Source organism: Agelaius tricolor, unplaced genomic scaffold (assembly GCF_023055355.1).
Source record: "Agelaius tricolor isolate 1412-34295 unplaced genomic scaffold, bAgeTri1.0.p SCAF_4, whole genome shotgun sequence".
Taxonomy (NCBI): Eukaryota; Metazoa; Chordata; class Aves; order Passeriformes; family Icteridae; genus Agelaius; species Agelaius tricolor.
Genome location: NW_027269264.1, coordinates 18,684,719 through 18,702,663, shown reverse-complemented (window position 1 = coordinate 18,702,663; position 17,945 = coordinate 18,684,719). Strand labels below are relative to the sequence as shown.

General features: G+C 34.0%; 1 protein-coding gene across 2 annotated transcripts in view; it reads right to left on the bottom strand.

Moving 5' to 3' along the window:
* Positions 1–17,945, bottom strand: part of CNTNAP4 (contactin associated protein family member 4) — a 202,945-nt gene that overhangs the window by 66,291 nt on the left and 118,709 nt on the right. For both annotated transcript variants that reach the window (XM_071424786.1, XM_071424787.1), the window contains exons 4-7: positions 11,426–11,573; positions 4,363–4,566; positions 4,004–4,188; positions 2,164–2,307 (exon numbers count right to left, since the gene is read on the bottom strand). In XM_071424786.1, coding sequence (XP_071280887.1) covers positions 2,164–2,307; positions 4,004–4,188; positions 4,363–4,566; positions 11,426–11,573 — 681 coding nt within the window. The remainder of the gene's footprint in view (positions 1–2,163; positions 2,308–4,003; positions 4,189–4,362; positions 4,567–11,425; positions 11,574–17,945) is intronic.

Sequence of the window (17,945 nt, the reverse complement as noted above, 5' to 3'; positions counted from 1 at the left end):
TACTTCAGGAGTTAGAAAGATTGGCTTTGTTCCGAGCTTGGCTCAGCCTCAGTAAGCATTAGGAACTTGAGAAATTCTTCAGTGACAAATAAATACCATGCCACTGACTGCATGTAAACACTTACATGGGTCTAAATGCTTGGATGCAGAGAAGAATGTTGAGCTGGCACTGATTGTTTAAGATGGGCTTAAATTTAAGAAAAAAAAAAAATCCAAATTAATGCAATTAGAGATGTGCACCAACTCCAGTATTTGTTTTCCCAAATAGAAAAATTCCACATATAAACTTTTGCTACGTACAAATGCACAACACATACTTAATTTTAGAGGGAATGTGTTTTCAAGCAGGCCTATATGGACTAGATGATGAGTTGGATTTATGCACCTAGCATTTGCTTTGTGCTTACCTTCTTCTGAAATAACTGTTTCTTAAGTAAACTTGTGGCTGAATTCATTGAGAAACTCTGAGAGTAACCTGCATCTGTAGTTGTACTGAGTAATGCAGATAACAAATCTAGAATGGGAATAATGAATTTTTTGCATCTGGTGTCAGAGTTAGTTAATACTTTATGGTGCTTGATAGCAGTACACTGTACACTCTGATCTAATGACTTGCTGACACCATTTGAACTATAATTAATTTGTTCTGGGAAAAGGATTACTAAAGATTAATGGTTTTGGAATTTAAAGTGCACTTACTTTCTGTTCAACACTAAGAGGTTTTAAACTTTTGAGCATACATAAAACTTTGACCACACATTAAGCAGCTTTAAAATCAATTTAAGAAAAATATTCACTAGTCTCTGGTGTGGTAAAGTATTAAAGTTTATGGGTTTTCATTTTCTTCAAGGAAAATAGATAAATAAGTAAAAGTTTTGTCTTATGAACTCAGCTGTACAGAAATGAATAGTCAGCTAAACTGACACATAGTGAAAAGATACTCAGCAGATTATAAAAGCCTTGTTAAATGCTAAAAGCTGGCCATTTGCAGATTCCCCCAGTAAAGTGCCTATTTAAGAGGGATTTGGTGGTAACAGAGATTCTTTCTTTATTATTTAGATTATGAAATGCCTCCTAAATAGTTTTGAAAGTAGTGCACAACAATTTAAAACATTTGACGTGAAACTAATGAAATTTCCTATTACAGATAATTTAATAGATCCCCTTCCACTAGTCCACACAGAGCCTACTATAATTGGCCATTACCCAATATTCATAAGCATCATGGACAGTATACTATGCAGCGGTACAAGCTCACATAATTTTGGAATATTTCAAGTGAATTTTACATGAGAAGATATGCCTCTCAATCATTTCTTCTATGACGGAGACCAAATTTGATTCTTCGTATTCTGAACAGAAATCCAAGTTAAAATATTTGGATCATGAAAGCATTTAATACATTTTTAATTATTCTGAGTGGATTTCCATGACACCTCTGCATTTCCTGCTACTAAATAAACACGTTACAAACAGAGATGACCCTTGTTGTACTGGGAAAAAAAAAAAAAAACAAAACCAACAGCGAAGGACTCAGTAAAATTTCTAGAACGCCTTTTGTAACACAGAACACATTTGTTTTGTTATTGGAACAGTTTCTATAAAAGGTAGGAATTTGTATAATATGACTTCTGGCCATGTCACAATAAATACATTAAACCCACCAACCTAAACTAAAGGTTTTCAGAAACAGATCAGTATAAACTGAAAAACAGAACTGATCTATCTATCTAAATTTTAACTCTCTGGACAAAGTGGATCAGTGACCTCAGTAATAAAGAACTTAAAAAATGTACTGCTGGTGTTCTAATTAGTCAGACACATATTCTTACTACTCTGCTACAAAGCCAAAGATTTGATGGTTTCTGATGCATCTTGTTACTCATTGACTTTTGTCACCCAGTTAGAAAGCACACAACAACTGTGGTATCAGACATAGCTAAATATCAGCTAAAGATCTCAAGAATAAAACGCATCCTGCCTTTTCTACTAGGATGAGTCTACTCAGCATAAAATGAAAAGTAGCCCAACTTGGTAATTACTTTATTTTTCTTTCATTACCTAACATAGATTTTACCAAAAACATTGCTAACAGGTTGGATTTGAAAGTGGTTGTGATCGTTTTCTCTCTTTTTTATTCTTTCTTAACTATAAATCTCTTACCACAATGTAGATCTGAGATTTATGCCTTCTGGCCAGGTCAATAATGTTCACTCCATTATAATAAATATTTTCAAAACACCCATGAAAGTTCCTGCGTGATAATGTCCCTGATTTTCCAGGCACTGGGATCCCTCCAAAGCTGAGCTTAGAAAGAGAAGAGAAATCAATAATACTATTAAGTAATTTTCTAAGGAAAGAAGTTGACTATACTGTAAGAGCAGAAGTCAAAGACTGGCCTATAATGAATCTGTTACTTGTGTATTTCCCTGTATCACATCTACATATTAAAAGAATAGGCTAACAAAAAAATAGGCTATATCAAGTCCAATGTATGTAGCAAATCATTCTGACATTTTGGCTTTTTTTTTCTTCTTCTGATGTATCTGTGTCTTGAATCAGTTGTCAGGGTCCATTACAGCTGTGAAACCGAGAAGAAGAAGGACAAGGCCAAGTACAAGGAGACTATACAAAGCAGTGTAAAAAGGGAGAAGACAATTAGCAACAATTTCTTTAGAAGCTTGACCCTAACTTCTCCACTCTTTGCACACCATAACTACTATAGTAGAAAAGAAGAGTACATCAAATTACATTATTCTAGGACAGATTTGAAACAAACTAAAGGAGACACATTTTCCCTTTCAAAATGCTTAGGCTGTGCAGTTCCTTTGTATGGTGCTGTAAAATTACTTATTTCAGAAAGAGATTGGAAGATTTAACAAAAATAAAAACCCATTGAGAGCTACTAAATTCAAGAAAATCATTCTGTCTAAATACATCCCTGTCCTAAGGCAAAAGCTGCTAAAAAGCTGCTAGAAAGCAGTAAATTATTTTAGAAAAGCACTGCCACAATCGTGACCTTAGTTCTTCTCTAGTAAATGTTTTAACTCTTTTACACCACCAGAAATAGGATTCCAGGATAAGTGAACATTGACCTCACATATTCCAAAGCTATTCTAGACAACATTGTAAAAAAGGTCAGTCTAAACTATTAACCTTTTAATTTTTAATTTTTTTTTTAAAACAAACTGCCAACCAGTTATTTTCCTCTTTTGTTTTTTTTTTTTTTAAATTAGTATGATCCTCCAAACTTTGATATTATGATTTACATTCAGAAATTCTGAGCAGATATTTTTTGAAATGGAATAAAGCAGACACAGAACAGCATGACATCTTGCTCTAAAATGCTTAAAAATTGGAATGAGTACAACAAAGTCTGCGGGTTCCTGACATTCTGCTCTATCATTTATTGTCTTATCCAACAGTATAGGGCAAACATAAAGCAGCCAGTCATCACATTACAACTGTGAAATAGTGGTATTTTTAACCACAGGCAGGAAATTTTCACAGCACATTACATCTACTACTGTTCACAAATTTACTATTTGTGCAAGAAAGATTTTTTCACAGTATAATTTTCAAATCTAACAGGGATTTAAGTCTTGGTATAAATATTTCTACAACAGTTTTTATACTGACATTGCAATTTTAATCAAGTTTTATATTCATAACATTAATATTTATTAAATCATAGTGCTGAGTTGGGTCTCATTCATTATGTTTACAACATTGTTTATCACATTTGCAGCTCTATTAAAACAAAGGTATTAAAATAATGAATTCTGAGATGAAAAAGATGGTCTTTTGAAAATACTGAGTTGAGTCTAGTGGAAGATTTGTACTCCAAGAACATCTCTTATTTTTTATTAATTCCCTTGACAGACAGAGAATCCCCAAGGTCTTAAGGACTACAAACTTCCTTAAGTTCTGTTTCCTTTGCCTGTTTCAGTGCATTTGCATAACAAAGGTAATAAATGTAATAAAGGAAAGGTAATTTTCACACCTCATAATCAAGGTCCAAATAACTGAATTCTCCTTTTGCATGAAAATGATGAGTGTGTTTATCCACTGTAAAGTTTACTTGATTGTTAAAATGCTCAATGAGAACAGAATGCCAGTGTTGATCATCCAAAAGGCTGCCCAGCGTAATATTAATTTGGGCATTAGGAGGATGAGTTTTAGTATCACCTTGAAAGAAGAAAAATAAAAACTATTAATTTCATTGAAAAAATAAAATTATTAAAAAATATACTGCTAGTTTATCATACTTCATACATTAAAATCCACTTAACAGTTTAAGAGAAATTTTAGTCAAATAATGCCTAGTAACTATATTAGACTTTATGAGACTATAGCTGTTACCTAAATTAATGAGTAGGGACAGCTTCCCTTTAGTTAATTCCATGGTGATGTGGTCTCCATTTTGTCCTTCTCTGTGGAGGAGAATTCCATCACTTTGCATTGTCTTAAACTTCAGAGAAATCACATCTTTCAGTGTATTAATGAGTTTTTTATTTAATGTGTAAATTAGACAACTTTTCCCATCAAAGCCAACCACCTCAGACCCTAGAAGTAAAGAAATGAAAGATAATGTATAATGCTATGTCTAAAAGAAACAATTGCATGTTACTTCAATATGGTATGAAGTTCCATCACTAACACCTGTAGATCACTTGTGCACAGTAAATTGTACTTTATTTTTTCCCCATATATTAAGACTGTTGTGTTTTAATGATGATGGTATAACTAGATAATAAAACCATGTGAGAAGAGATCTGGCATCTATTCAAATCTATGTTGGTTATCATATGCTGGTCTTCCTTTTCTTGGAGCTATAAAGTACTTTGACCATTTCTGTTTTTACTTGTACTCTTAGGCTGAAAATCGCTATTAATTTATATGCAATTCATTCAAATGAATAAAATCAAGACAAAAAAAAAGCCAAGGCTTTTGACTTTCAGGAAAGGAATGAAATAGGTCTAACTGATTTTATCCCAATATTATAAAAGAATATCCATCAAAATCAGTACAGATTGAACAAGACACACACCAAGGAACTGGTAACACTATAAAAAGCTCATAGAGTATTCACAGTTCATATGTAATGAAGAAAAAAGTAATTACCCTTGAAAAATACATTTTTGAAGTGAATGAAGATGTAAGGATACGCAATAAAATATGGAGTTGTTTTTCAACTGACTGGTTGACTTCTTGCAAGTCAAGGGAAACCCATTACCTATTTACTAACTTTATATAATTTCACGATAAATATTTCTCCATATCTTCAGCATGGAAATGGAATGAATTCAAATTACCTCTTGTACTTTAGGTTACTAATTTATATTCCATTTTCACAAAGCTCTTGTCAAGTGAATGCGGTTATGTTTTTAAATATAGTTTCTTGATTTTCTTTATATCTTGATAATGAAGAACTAATTTATCAAATGGACAATGAATAAATATGATGTTCTACCTAAATATGAACCCTAGATTTTACTTCATTTTGTCACTGAATGAATGTGGACAGCAAAAGTGTTAATTAATGTTGAATTAAAATAAGGAATGTGATGTAGAATAGCTTCAATAAAGACTTCAGTAAGACCACTTGTACATTTATATACATCTATCAAACCAGCTACTTAGTAGGCAATGATAACTGTAGGATTGGGAACATACTCTTTTTATTGGGACAGAGTATAAAGAACATTAATATGGCTTTCCAAAATCCCTTACACTATTCTACAGCATTGGTTCCTAAGAAGCAATACCTGCTTTGTCTAAATTTGGAAAATAAACAAAATTAAATTTTGCCCCTGCTCTCATCCCATGAATTAATGAAGATTGAAAAATTGTTGCAGATGGCAATCAAAATTCTTGTCACAGAATTTTGATTGCCAGGTCTTGTCTTCACCTCCATTAATTACCCATAGAAATATATTTAAAGAGGTGTGAGAAAGACAGCTTGGGTGTCCTGCAGGATTATAAGGATAAATAGAATGTGGGCACATATCCAGATTACCATAAGATTTTCCTCTCTTATTTACCAACTACTTGCAACTTACTGGACTTCAAAATCCTCTACATGGATTTTCTCTACTGTTGTAAATAAGAAAAATAAAACAGGTGGACTTTGTTTTATGAACACTCATCTTTTGTTTCCACAATTGGCAGTGTCTTCCTTGTATCAATGTGATACAAATCCTTAGTGAACTATGAAAATATCTTTGGAAATCACAAAATGCCCCTGAGAAACTGGAAATTCTGGAGGTCTCACATACCACAGGACGAAGAATCCTAGTGATCCTGAGCAAAAGTTTTAGTTGAAATGTCTTCAAAACCCTTTTTTATCTTTATATCAATTGAAATCAATGCTAATGTTCTACAAAGAAAAAAACCTTAAAGCAATGCAAACCAACTGGCATTATTCCAGTTATGAAGAGAATATGAAGTCCTTTCTTTGACTGATGTAACTGTAATGCTGACTTAAAGCATTTCAGTCAGGTAGGAAATGCTGAAAAAGCCTCAATACAACTAGAAATTATAGAAAACAAAAGGGTTTGAGCAGTATCTGCAGCGCTTTTTGTTAGGTATCATAGCAGACATAACTGACAATTTTTAATGTGCATTATAAATTTATTTTCCAGTTACCTATATTCTACTACTTTATACATTTGTAATTTTCAGATTTAAACCTATCTTTCTGCCTGCCAGGGCAAAAAAATCCCCACCTTTTTGTTTCTTTGATTTCTATTTTTAGACTACCAGATTTTAGAGGATGAAATAAGAGAGTACTGTAATAAATAGGGGAAATTGTAAGCTAAACACATTCCTAATATCCCTTTTTTTTAGTGTCATGACATAGCTTAACCTTAACTGTGTTTTACATGGCTTAATTGTCACAATCTGGCATTTCAGGAACAAGAAACAGGAAATGTCAGTAGAGATTCATTGTTCTCTTTTGTACACACTAAACAGAAAGAACTATCAGGCAGAGGCTTCAGACGGATTTTGGGCTGAGGTTCAGCACAGATTATTTGCAGTGCAGTCATGGCACAAGCAGATGTTTTATCACGTGATGCTTTATCAATTCACATGAAGGTAGGTTTAACACCTGGAGGTAGAAAACAAACTGTTTCTTCTTTTCTTTTCTTTTCTTTTCTTTTCTTTTCTTTTCTTTTCTTTTCTTTTCTTTTCTTTTCTTTTCTTTTCTTTTCTTTTCTTTTCTTTTCTTTTCTTTTCTTTTCTTTTCTTTTCTTTTCTTTTCTTTTCTTTTCTTTTCTTTTCTTTTCTTTTTCCGTTCCTTCCTTCCTTCCTTCCGCCACTTCCTTCCTTCCGCCACTTCCTTCCTTCCGCCACTTCCTTCCTTCCGCCACTTCCTTCCTTCCGCCACTTCCTTCCTTCCGCCACTTCCTTCCTTCCGCCACTTCCTTCCTTCCGCCACTTCCTTCCTTCCGCCACTTCCTTCCTTCCGCCACTTCCTTACTTCCTTCCGCCACTTCCTTCCTTCCGCCACTTCCGCCACTTCCGCCACTTCCGCCACTTCCTTCCTTCCTTCCGCCACTTCCTTCCTTCCGCCACTTCCTTCCTTCCTTCCTTCCTTCCTTCCTTCCTTCCTTCCTTCCTTCCTTCCTTCCTTCCTTCCTTCCTTCCTTCCTTCCTTCCTTCCTTCCTTCCTTCCGCCACTTCCTTCCTTCCGCCACTTCCTTCTGCCACTTCCTTCCGCCACTTCCTTCCTTCCTTCCTCCTTCCTTCCTTCCTTCCTTCCTTCCTTCCTTCCTTCCTTCCTTCCTTCCTTCCTTCCTTCCTTCCTTCCTTCCTTCCTTCCGCCACTTCCGCCACTTCCGCCACTTCCGCCACTTCCTTCCGCCACTTCCTTCCGCCACTTCCTTCCGCCACTTCCTTCCGCCACTTCCTTCCTTCCGCCACTTCCTTCCTTCCGCCACTTCCTTCCGCCACTTCCTTCCGCCACTTCCTTCCGCCACTTCCTTCCTTCCGCCACTTCCTTCCTTCCGCCACTTCCTTCCTTCCGCCACTTCCTTCCTTCCTTCCTTCCTTCCTTCCTTCCTTCCTTCCTTCCTTCCTTCCTTCCTTCCTTCCTTCCGCCACTTCCTTCCTTCCGCCACTTCCTTCCGCCACTTCCTTCCGCCACTTCCGCCACTTCCGCCACTTCCGCCACTTCCTTCCTTCCTTCCGCCACTTCCTTCCGCCACTTCCTTCCGCCACTTCCTTCCGCCACTTCCGCCACTTCCGCCACTTCCTTCCTTCCACCACTTCCTTCCTTTTTTCTTTCTCTCTTTCCTTTCTTTCTTCCATTTCTTTCTTTCTTTTCTTTCCTTCCTTCCTTCCTGCCTGCCTGTCTGCCTCCCTCTGACCTTTCCATTCTTTAAATGACTATAGAACATGGAGTAAAAAAACTAAGAAACATTGCAGAGACATCATAGTGAGCAGGGAGAAGAACTCAAAGTAAAGAAAAAAAAAAAAGGGAACTCTTAAAATATTTCATCTAAGTCCATAACTAACTGCCCTTATTTGGCCTTTCTACTCAATAAATGCTGAGACAAAAATGGAAGGGTTTGTCTGGATGTGCACTTTACAAACACCTAAAATGTGACAGTCCTTGATCTAAAAAGTAGAAAACAAGTTCCATGTAAAAAAACCAAACCAAAACAAAACAAAAAAAACACCACCAAAAAAACCCCCATAATAATCTGCTACATCCTACAGGAAAATATAATATCCTACAGGAAAATATAATGAGTATTACCAAGCCTCACTGAGACTATAATTAAAGGCTAAACACTATTTTTGAGAATACTAGGCAATACTAGTTATTCAGAGCAGGCATTTGACTGGAAGACAGCAAATTTGAAGTGGTGTCAAAATTTTCCCTGTAAGTATGACTTCATTAAGACAGTAATGACTTTTTTAGAACATAGAGACATACATTTTTCACATCGCTTTATGGCGTAGAGAGATCTACATACTGTATTCTCACAAGTTTAGTTTTAGTTGTGTAATTTCTAGCAGGTAAGACTGAAGAATAAAATTAGTGCATTTGCACTTGAATACAGAATGCAGTTCACATACTTGACAGTAAATGAAAAGAGAGTTGTTTACTCTTAAAATCTAATATGCAGTGAGAGTTCCCTGAAGAAAAGGATGAGAAAATGGGACATGTAAAACATGTGAATCAAAGCTAAAGTAGATAATATTGGCATTTCTACTTTTTTTTTTCTGGTCCCACTTTGAAAAGTACAGTCATTCAAAAAGAGCCAGGCATAATTACTGTAACAATAACTGCATGTCATCATTGTGCCTGATAAATAGAGAAAAAGACTGGAGAGAAAGAATTAAGCTTTTACATTTTAAAATAATTTTTAAAACTGTAAATCTATAATCACCTGGTTTGTCTTCAATGGCAACCAGTGAATTTACCTAGTAAAGGCACTTGGTAATCAGTAGATGTTCAAAAAAAATACAGAGATGATAAGAAGTCTGCAATTCATTTGGAATGATAGCAGTTATAGATAGGGGGAAAAAGCATTTCTAGAACACCCATTATCATTAATTCAAATAAAATCTTAAAAAACTTTATAAAAATTACATATTTTTGATGACATCATGTTCGTCACATACTGCATTATAGTGAATAATGGATCAAGTAAATATTCATTTTAAAGTCATCCTAATCTTGGAAGATAACCATAGTTGATTTACCTCTATAAGCTGTCTATAGGATACATTCTGTGCCACGTATGTAGCATGGAAAAAAATATAATCTTCCTCAAAAATAGTTAACGGCTACACAAAAATACTTCATAACTGCTTATTCTAAATGTTTTCTTTTTTCAGTTGCATTGACAATTTTCTTTATTTGTCCTTTAGACTCACAGAGTTTTCCAGTGGTGGGCAACAAGCATGACACAGAAGAGAGCCATAATGTGGATCTTGCGAGAGAAAATTATGATAGTGAATATAGATAATCTGACTTTTAGGCATGGTCAAAAGAGAGCTCTTCAGTTTGAAAATGTTTGAGAGCAAAACTGAGTGAAGATTTAAATGTTATCACATGAACAAGGTGAAGGACTGTGAAGAAGCAAAGTTGATGACTATCAAGGAATTTTAAAGTGAAGCTTAAAGAAGAAAGACTATTCTGCCATCATGTACCACAGAAATCAGGTCTCAAATAGAAGATTTAGATGAGATTTTAGCTTTGAATGATAAATTCATTTGTCTACCCTCCATTTTTAAACTTTGGTTGTTCTGAAACTTAAAGGAGTTGAGGATAAGTTGAATCATGATCATATTTCTCAGTTACTCAATTTTCAAGGCCATTTTCTCAGATTTTTCTAGGAATCATAAGTCATGTTCCCAGTCTCAAGGCAGCTGTCACTGAGGAATTTTGTGTGAGCCTTTCAGTCTCTTCCTCTGGCATGAGATGTTTGTTTTCTGTGATGAGGAAGTTTACCTGATTTCTGAGGTGACCTAATCTCCTGCATCCAGGTTTAAATTTTCAATATCCTTAGTTCACTACCTTCTACCAATTTTAAAAATTCAAGTTTAAGGCAGAAAGCCCAGAGATATGTTATTCTTATGTACACTTAAAAGTCAGATAAAAATACATGGCAATAGAAAACAGGTATACGGAGACCATCTAAAAGAAATCAACCGTACAAAATATAACTTAAATAAGGAAGTTGAAAAAGAACCCTGAAACAAAACAAAAAAGAACAACAGATAAAAATATGCACAAAAATCAGTTAAAGAGGTTGCTAAAATAAATTCTGTTTCCATCATGGAGAAAAGATGTGAAGAAAAAAAAGCACTAAAAAACTTACATAGAGGAATTTTTTAAAAAATTCCATGGATGAAAAACTGCAAAAGGAAGATGTCAGGAATATTTACACCACCAATAAAACCACAACACTTATGCAATCTACTTTCAAAGGCTTATGTCAGTCATTGAGGGCACAAAAGCCATTCTAAATACATAAAATATATAAAATATAAATACATAAAAAACTTGGAAGTGTACTTCAGTTTTTTATTTGGGGATCTATCTAGTTGTACTCTTACTCTCTCAAGATCTAGACCATATAGATTTAAAATTGTAAACATTTAGCATGATTTGGCCTTCAGATAGATAGCAAGTATTTTACAACTATGACAAAAAAAAGGAACAGTTTGCATAAAATCAGGAATTGGATTTTGTCCACACCATTCATTCCAATACAGAAAGTACAGGAAAATAAGCATCACATATTGACAGCTTATGTAGAAATAATGTAGTATGTACATAAACGTATTAATTCAGTTTTATTTGAGATTAAATTTAGCTTTAGAAATCTACTTTCAAATGCAATTTAGGCAGCCAAAGACATTGATGAAGATTAATTTCATTTAGCTGACTCAGAAATAAACTTACTATATGTGCATCCGTACACTTCAATGCGCATTCCAATCCTGCCATTTGGATTCCAGTCCAAAGGCACAAAACGGAGGAATCTTGCTTTAATAGAATGCTGAAGCTTATAGTACACAACACTGTCTGCATTTGTGTTTCCAGAAAAGGCCTAGAAGAAAATGAAAAAGAAATCAGCCACATCCACATTGAATACAGAAATATATGGAAGTATCACTCATCTTTTAATTTTATATATTTAACTTCCATTTCATCTGGCAAGCAGTCAAGCACAGGAATAAAATGCAATTGTCAGTGAATTTCACAGGAACATCAGAATGATTCAATATTGATGATTTTTTGGATAAAGTGTTAACTTATCTGTGTATTTAGGACTGATGCCCCATGCAGCAAAGTATTTAACAGCTTCTAAAATTTCAGTGAACAAACCCTGCAAACCCCAACATTCCTGTCAAAAAACACATGGAATATCCTCACATTTCAGGGCATGGCTCTGTGGAACACTTTAGCATAAGAAAACTGAGTGATATGTACAATTTCCTTCTACTGAAAGGCTAAATGGATTTCATTGCAAGCCTATGTTTCAAATGCATAGCATGCTGTTTTTAAAATGGTCTTATATTGACAGATCATGGTAATAAAAGACTTGTTTCCAACTAAAGAATCCAAATTGTAAAAAGGATGTGTTTCAGTGTCCTGTTAAAAAAGAAGAATCTTTATTTCAGTTTTTTAACAAGGAACGTGAAAGAAAAAAAGTCAACTTTTTTTGCAGTATTTAACTGATAAAACTACTTTCCCATTTTCTTACATAAAAAACCCCAGAGATACATAAAAATTTAAAGAAGAAATTAAAAAAAAATCTGTAATAATAAGCTATAGCATTCTAAAAACTGGAGAATATTTTCTGATTTATCAGAGTTGTGTGGTGTTCTTTTGTCATTATCTGTTTATGGTATGTGAAGCATGAAGAATTTGTTCAGACATTTTGAATCCAAATATCTGATGGCTCTCTGGAATATTTAGATGAGCAGTATTTAAAAGATTACACCTCTCTGGCTGTATGAACAGTACTGTTGCCATAGCTATAAGCCACAGATGTTGCAGCTGGAGAAGTACATAGCAACCAACATCTTTAGGTATGCAGCTTCTCTTTCCATAAGTTTTAGAAACAAAGATGAGCTTCACTGCATTCATTATTTATCTTTCTATACACAGATCATTGCACCATCTCTCTCCTGTAGTAGTAAAATTTCAGTAAATTCTAATCACTAAACTTTCAATGGGAAAAAAAAATTATATAAAAAGACCCAAAACCAGACCAACCAACCAAAATGAAAACCAAAACAGTTACTGAATTGGCTTATTTAAGCTAACCTATCAGGCTAGCAATGAGCAATGCGAGTTAGTGACTTTGAATATCCATTTTTAGCTTCATGCTTTGTAATTCCATTAAAACAGTACCTAAAGGTGGAAATATAACAAAAATCAGAGGAAACCTACTATTTGGAGGGTGAGACCCTTCCAGACCTCTTGTCCCTTCAAATCCTATTTGCAGTCTGTAACAAATATAACTGCCCATGAAAGTGCCAATTAGTTTGTTGACTGAACCAGAAACAGGCCCCAAGTTTAAGTACTGCAAGCAAATGAAGTGTTCAGTTAAGATTTAAATTTTTGCAAAATTGCTTTTGGAGAGAAGCCACCTCATAAAAATTAATTTAAGTTTTGAAAACAGACTGTATGTGGCTTGATATTTTTGCTGTAGGGTATATTTAGACTGTGGTTTTTTTAATTCAAAATTTGGGTTTTGGCTTCAACAATAACCTAAAAATACTTCAGATTACTTCTTTAACACCATTTAGAATGGCTAGTTTAGAAAACAGGGGTTTTTTCTGTAATTTTACAAGGCTTTTATCTGGGAAAACCACATTTTTCAGTGTATCAATTGTGCTGAGTATTAAATGGGTCTTTATTTCTTTTTTTAAACAGCCTAAAGGTTAAAATAAGTATTTGATTTTTTTTCAGTACAAGACCGCTTCAAAAAAAGAGAGGACAAAATCAGACTGCTTTTTCTCTAGGTTACAGACAGTATTAAAGGTGTACCTGAAACCTATGAAAGTATCTTGTAAGCTTTTTAGAGGAGAATTATATTCAATGTTTCAGACAGTCCTGTCTTTACAGTAGAACATACTTACTGTTTCATGGTCCAATCCAGCAATCTTTAAAACATAGAATTTATAACCATATAATGAGCTTCTTTCACACTACCTCTCTTCTTTAGACTGTTCAGACCACTTCACTCTTATGCCAAACCATGTATAGGGAATGTGCTTTAGATTATCCTCACAACCTACACAGATATCTAATGGTTAAAAAGATGTCATGTGGCCCTCTGTTAATAGGAATAACACACCTAATTGCACCTAATAAACACTGTTTAAAATGTTGGCATAAATATTAATAAGGTCATACACTTAACCCAATATAACTGTTTGTTGACTCTTATTGATGTATTTACATCAACTACATATTATACTGCTTCCTAATAGCTTGAAAACATACCATCTTCCTTAAAGAATGCAGTTTTTGAAACACTGAAATACTATATTGCAGTTTAGCTGTAAACAGTAACAGGGCCATTTAGCAGCAGAGATATCTAGATAAGTAACACTCCACAACATATTTTATTGCATGAAGTGAAAGTATTCTGGGCTGTACTGAAGCCTGAACTGCTCTCAGACTTGGAGAGTTTAACTATCCTACCCAATTTCTACCCCAGTAACTTCTTTATCTCAAGCCACTTTAACCCTGCTTGGAAGACAGAATTATTCAATTCATTATGGTGTCAGAAATCACAGATGCACTCTGGAGTGGTAGATCTAAGTCCTGTCCATAGGAGGGCATTGGCAAGCTCAGAATGATAGTGACGGTAAGCTTGCATCAAGACAAGGTAAAAAAGCTCCTTGGTTTCTCTGTCCATCCTCTATGTAGAAAGCACATGTGGGTATCGACCAGGGGATAATATAGGCATCCTGTCCAAAACTTTCCCACCAATCAAAAATTCTCCCAGAAATCAAACTGTCTAGGACCCACAATTCAGATAATCTAGAGGACATGACCTTTATTTACAAATATAACTTTACTGTATAATATACTAAATAGACACTGTAAAAAATAATACTAAATAATATGCACAAAGCTTTTACATATGTTGTGTACCCATTGCAGTAAATATACTTATTACAAATATTATTTTTAAAAATGTACAGATATAAATAAATATAGGTATACTTGGCTGCAAAGCCCCGTGTAGTGATTAATAACAAGAACTGGAACAGGACCAAACCTGAATAACTTTGTTGGAAGAGAAGTTGTGGTACTAGTGTACCTCAGGATGGGTCTAACTTCATCATGTGGTTTATAAGTTCTAGTACCAACCACAGAAAAAATCAGCGTGAAGTAACTTGGAACTGTTTGCATAAACTACTGCATTAAAAAAATGTTGCAGGATTAACTAATCTCTCCCATTTTCTCCCAATACATCTAAATTACATCCAAGTTTATATTATTTATATCTCAGTATTTATTTATTTATATCTCAGTACAAAAAAGGAGTACCTATTCCAGATAACCTAGTACACAGTACAAGTACACATCAACTGACAGGTTTTCTGAACTAGATTCCAAACACTCGGACTCATCTTTCTCATCCTATTACCACTGTGGTGAGTTATTGTTAGTCTATTAAAGTTGCTCCCCAAAGTCAACAACTATGAACTTTTCAGTTAAAGTGAAAAAATATGAAAGTCCTTCACTCTGACCAGAGAACACTGTACTAGATAATTGCCTCCTTTCTTAGATGTCTGCATTGCAATTATAGGGCTAGGACAAAATGATTACAAATGTTAAATTAACAGATTTTTAAGACTTCGTTGGTTATAAACGATATATGCAAAAGCTAGCTGATATGTTTCATATAAAATAATAACAGTGATATTATACTGAGAAGCCCTGTGCCATAAGTTACTCACTTATGAAAGTGTACCTTTCACTAAATCTTTAATTGTTTGAAGATACAGTTGAAATATAGTGGTGTTACATTAAATTGATCAAAACACACAGCAGTTACACGTACTCATAAATCTGAGTGTTCATAATGTCTTTTGTAAAGAAAGGACAGCACATATTAATGACAACCTGATTAATATAGACCAGACAGACAGAAAAAAAACTTAGCAGAAAACCATCATAAATTGTTGTTCCAGTCAATGTTCACTGCTTTTACCACCTAAATCCCCATTCCTGTACTTACAGCTTTCCATCACTGTCACTCAGAGACAGGATAGTGGGGTAAATTATATCAATACTCTTTCAGTCTATCTCTTTCTCTTATTTCTTTACATATGGAGTGTTTTATTCACTGTCATGGTTCTTCCTCTTTTTTTGTCGTCTTTCACTATGTGAGTGGAATATTAGCAAACTTTACATAAGTTCCAGAATAGCTCCAGAATTAAGAGATGAAGAGAAGATGAGACCACACTTATCAGTTAATTTATCAAACGTGACACCTGGTATTTCTAAATGGACTCCAGATATTACTTCTGCCCTTCTGTTTTGTTTGGGGTTTTTTTTTGGGGGGGGGGTTCTTTTTTGTTGCTGTTCATTGTGGATTTTGTTCTTTTTGAGAAGACAAGTGAAACAATTTGCTTTCATATTAATATAGAAGAGGGAGAGTTCAATATCTAAAATTAAGCTAATGGAAAAAGATCGTGGCTTTTTTTCTTCTTACAATAGTAGAAGTTGGATATAACATTGCAGGGGTGCACAAAATGTATGAATCTAAGGCCCTTGAACATCTACTGTTAGTCAGAAGAATTTTATCAACAGCTAGCCATGCTCATTTTGAAATGGGCTTAATAAACTCTGTTTTTCTTTCTCTTTCTTTATTCCTTTCATGTTCACTATAGCTGAAATGAAAAGGTACTTAATTTTCCAAATGACATGGTATGGGGACTAATAAATAAAATAAAAATAAAAAAATATATATTTTTAAGCCACCAGCCACAACAGGTGCTTTGAATTCTTCCATCTATCTTATTTCTTTTCATCATTCAGATGTAGTAAAAAATATTATGTGAAGTAACTTGTCACCATCAGAGGGAGCTCTTGTATTGACGCAACTAGGCGCAACATTCTCCCTTTAAAAAATTATCATAAAAAGTTTTCCTTATAAAATCCCAATATAGAGTAAGAATCTACTATGTTTTATTTATTAATACCTAATTACATGGACCTCAGAGATATTCCTGAAAATTGAAAATATGAATGTGTTTCATAGAAGTATTACTGAAATTTTACACAATCTTTAACAATGCTTGAAGATTAGCTAACTCTTTATTTGAAGTGAATACAGATATGCTTTTTATAATATGGATCTGTAGTCAATGAATTTAGATTCTGATATTTCAAAGGTAGTGATGATCTCAGAAGGTAGCAACCAAAGAAGTTTTGGTAGTTTTATTTTCACTTTTTTCCCTCTTGTTTTTTAATAAATCCATTTGAAAAAATCTGTAAAATATGAAAACATTGTATTTTGAATCTGGGCTAAAGTGCAACTGTCCTTTCACTTTCAAATCAATTTGAAGTTTAATCACTACTCTTCTTCTGGGTAAACAAATGGTTTTACTAGTGTCTTTAATCTGGAGTACAAAATTGAATTTATACACTTAGAAATAATTAACTCCATAAGTGTTATGAAATATTTTAAAGGGGCAACAGCATATTTAACCTGTTTATTCACATATTTGCTTGTTAAAATTTGAAAATAAAAAAATTGTGCAGGTGGTACAGTTCTCATTGTATGAAATTTATGTAGGCATCACATTTCACTATTGTACTTCTGTAATACATGGACATAACCCAGAGATTACCAGAAAGGCAATCCAGGTAATTTATAACTAAAATACCTTTAGTGCAACAGCTGTGTATGAAATCCACTGAAATGTCAAAACAGTACGTGGGAATTATGTTTGCTCAAAGCAATATAAAAAAAGAAATCGCAAACAAACATTTTATTAATACTATATTATAAATTTTCTTTTCATAAAATTTCACACCTTGCTTTTAAATGAAATTAAGTTATCAGAAGGACAGGAAAGAAACCTTATTAACTATGTAACATAGAAATGGCACAGCAAATACTCTTATGTTCTAAGGATCATAAAAAGTAAAATAGTTCAATAATAAGCTTTCCTACTAAATTATTTCTGTGGCTTTTCATATATGATGTCTCATGATCTCTACCTTTAAAGAAATTTATGTAAATGAATTCTTTTCCAACTCATCTTTTTGGATTTAGACTAGTGTATAACATCAAGCTAACATGACAATCTGTTTCTTAGGTTGCTGCAACATTAGTCGAATATCTCACCCATTTCACCAAAAACTTTAGTGGCAAAATTTCACTTTTCTTTTCATATAGGGCTTGCCATCCTGATACTTATAAAACCTTTCAAAAGCAACCAAC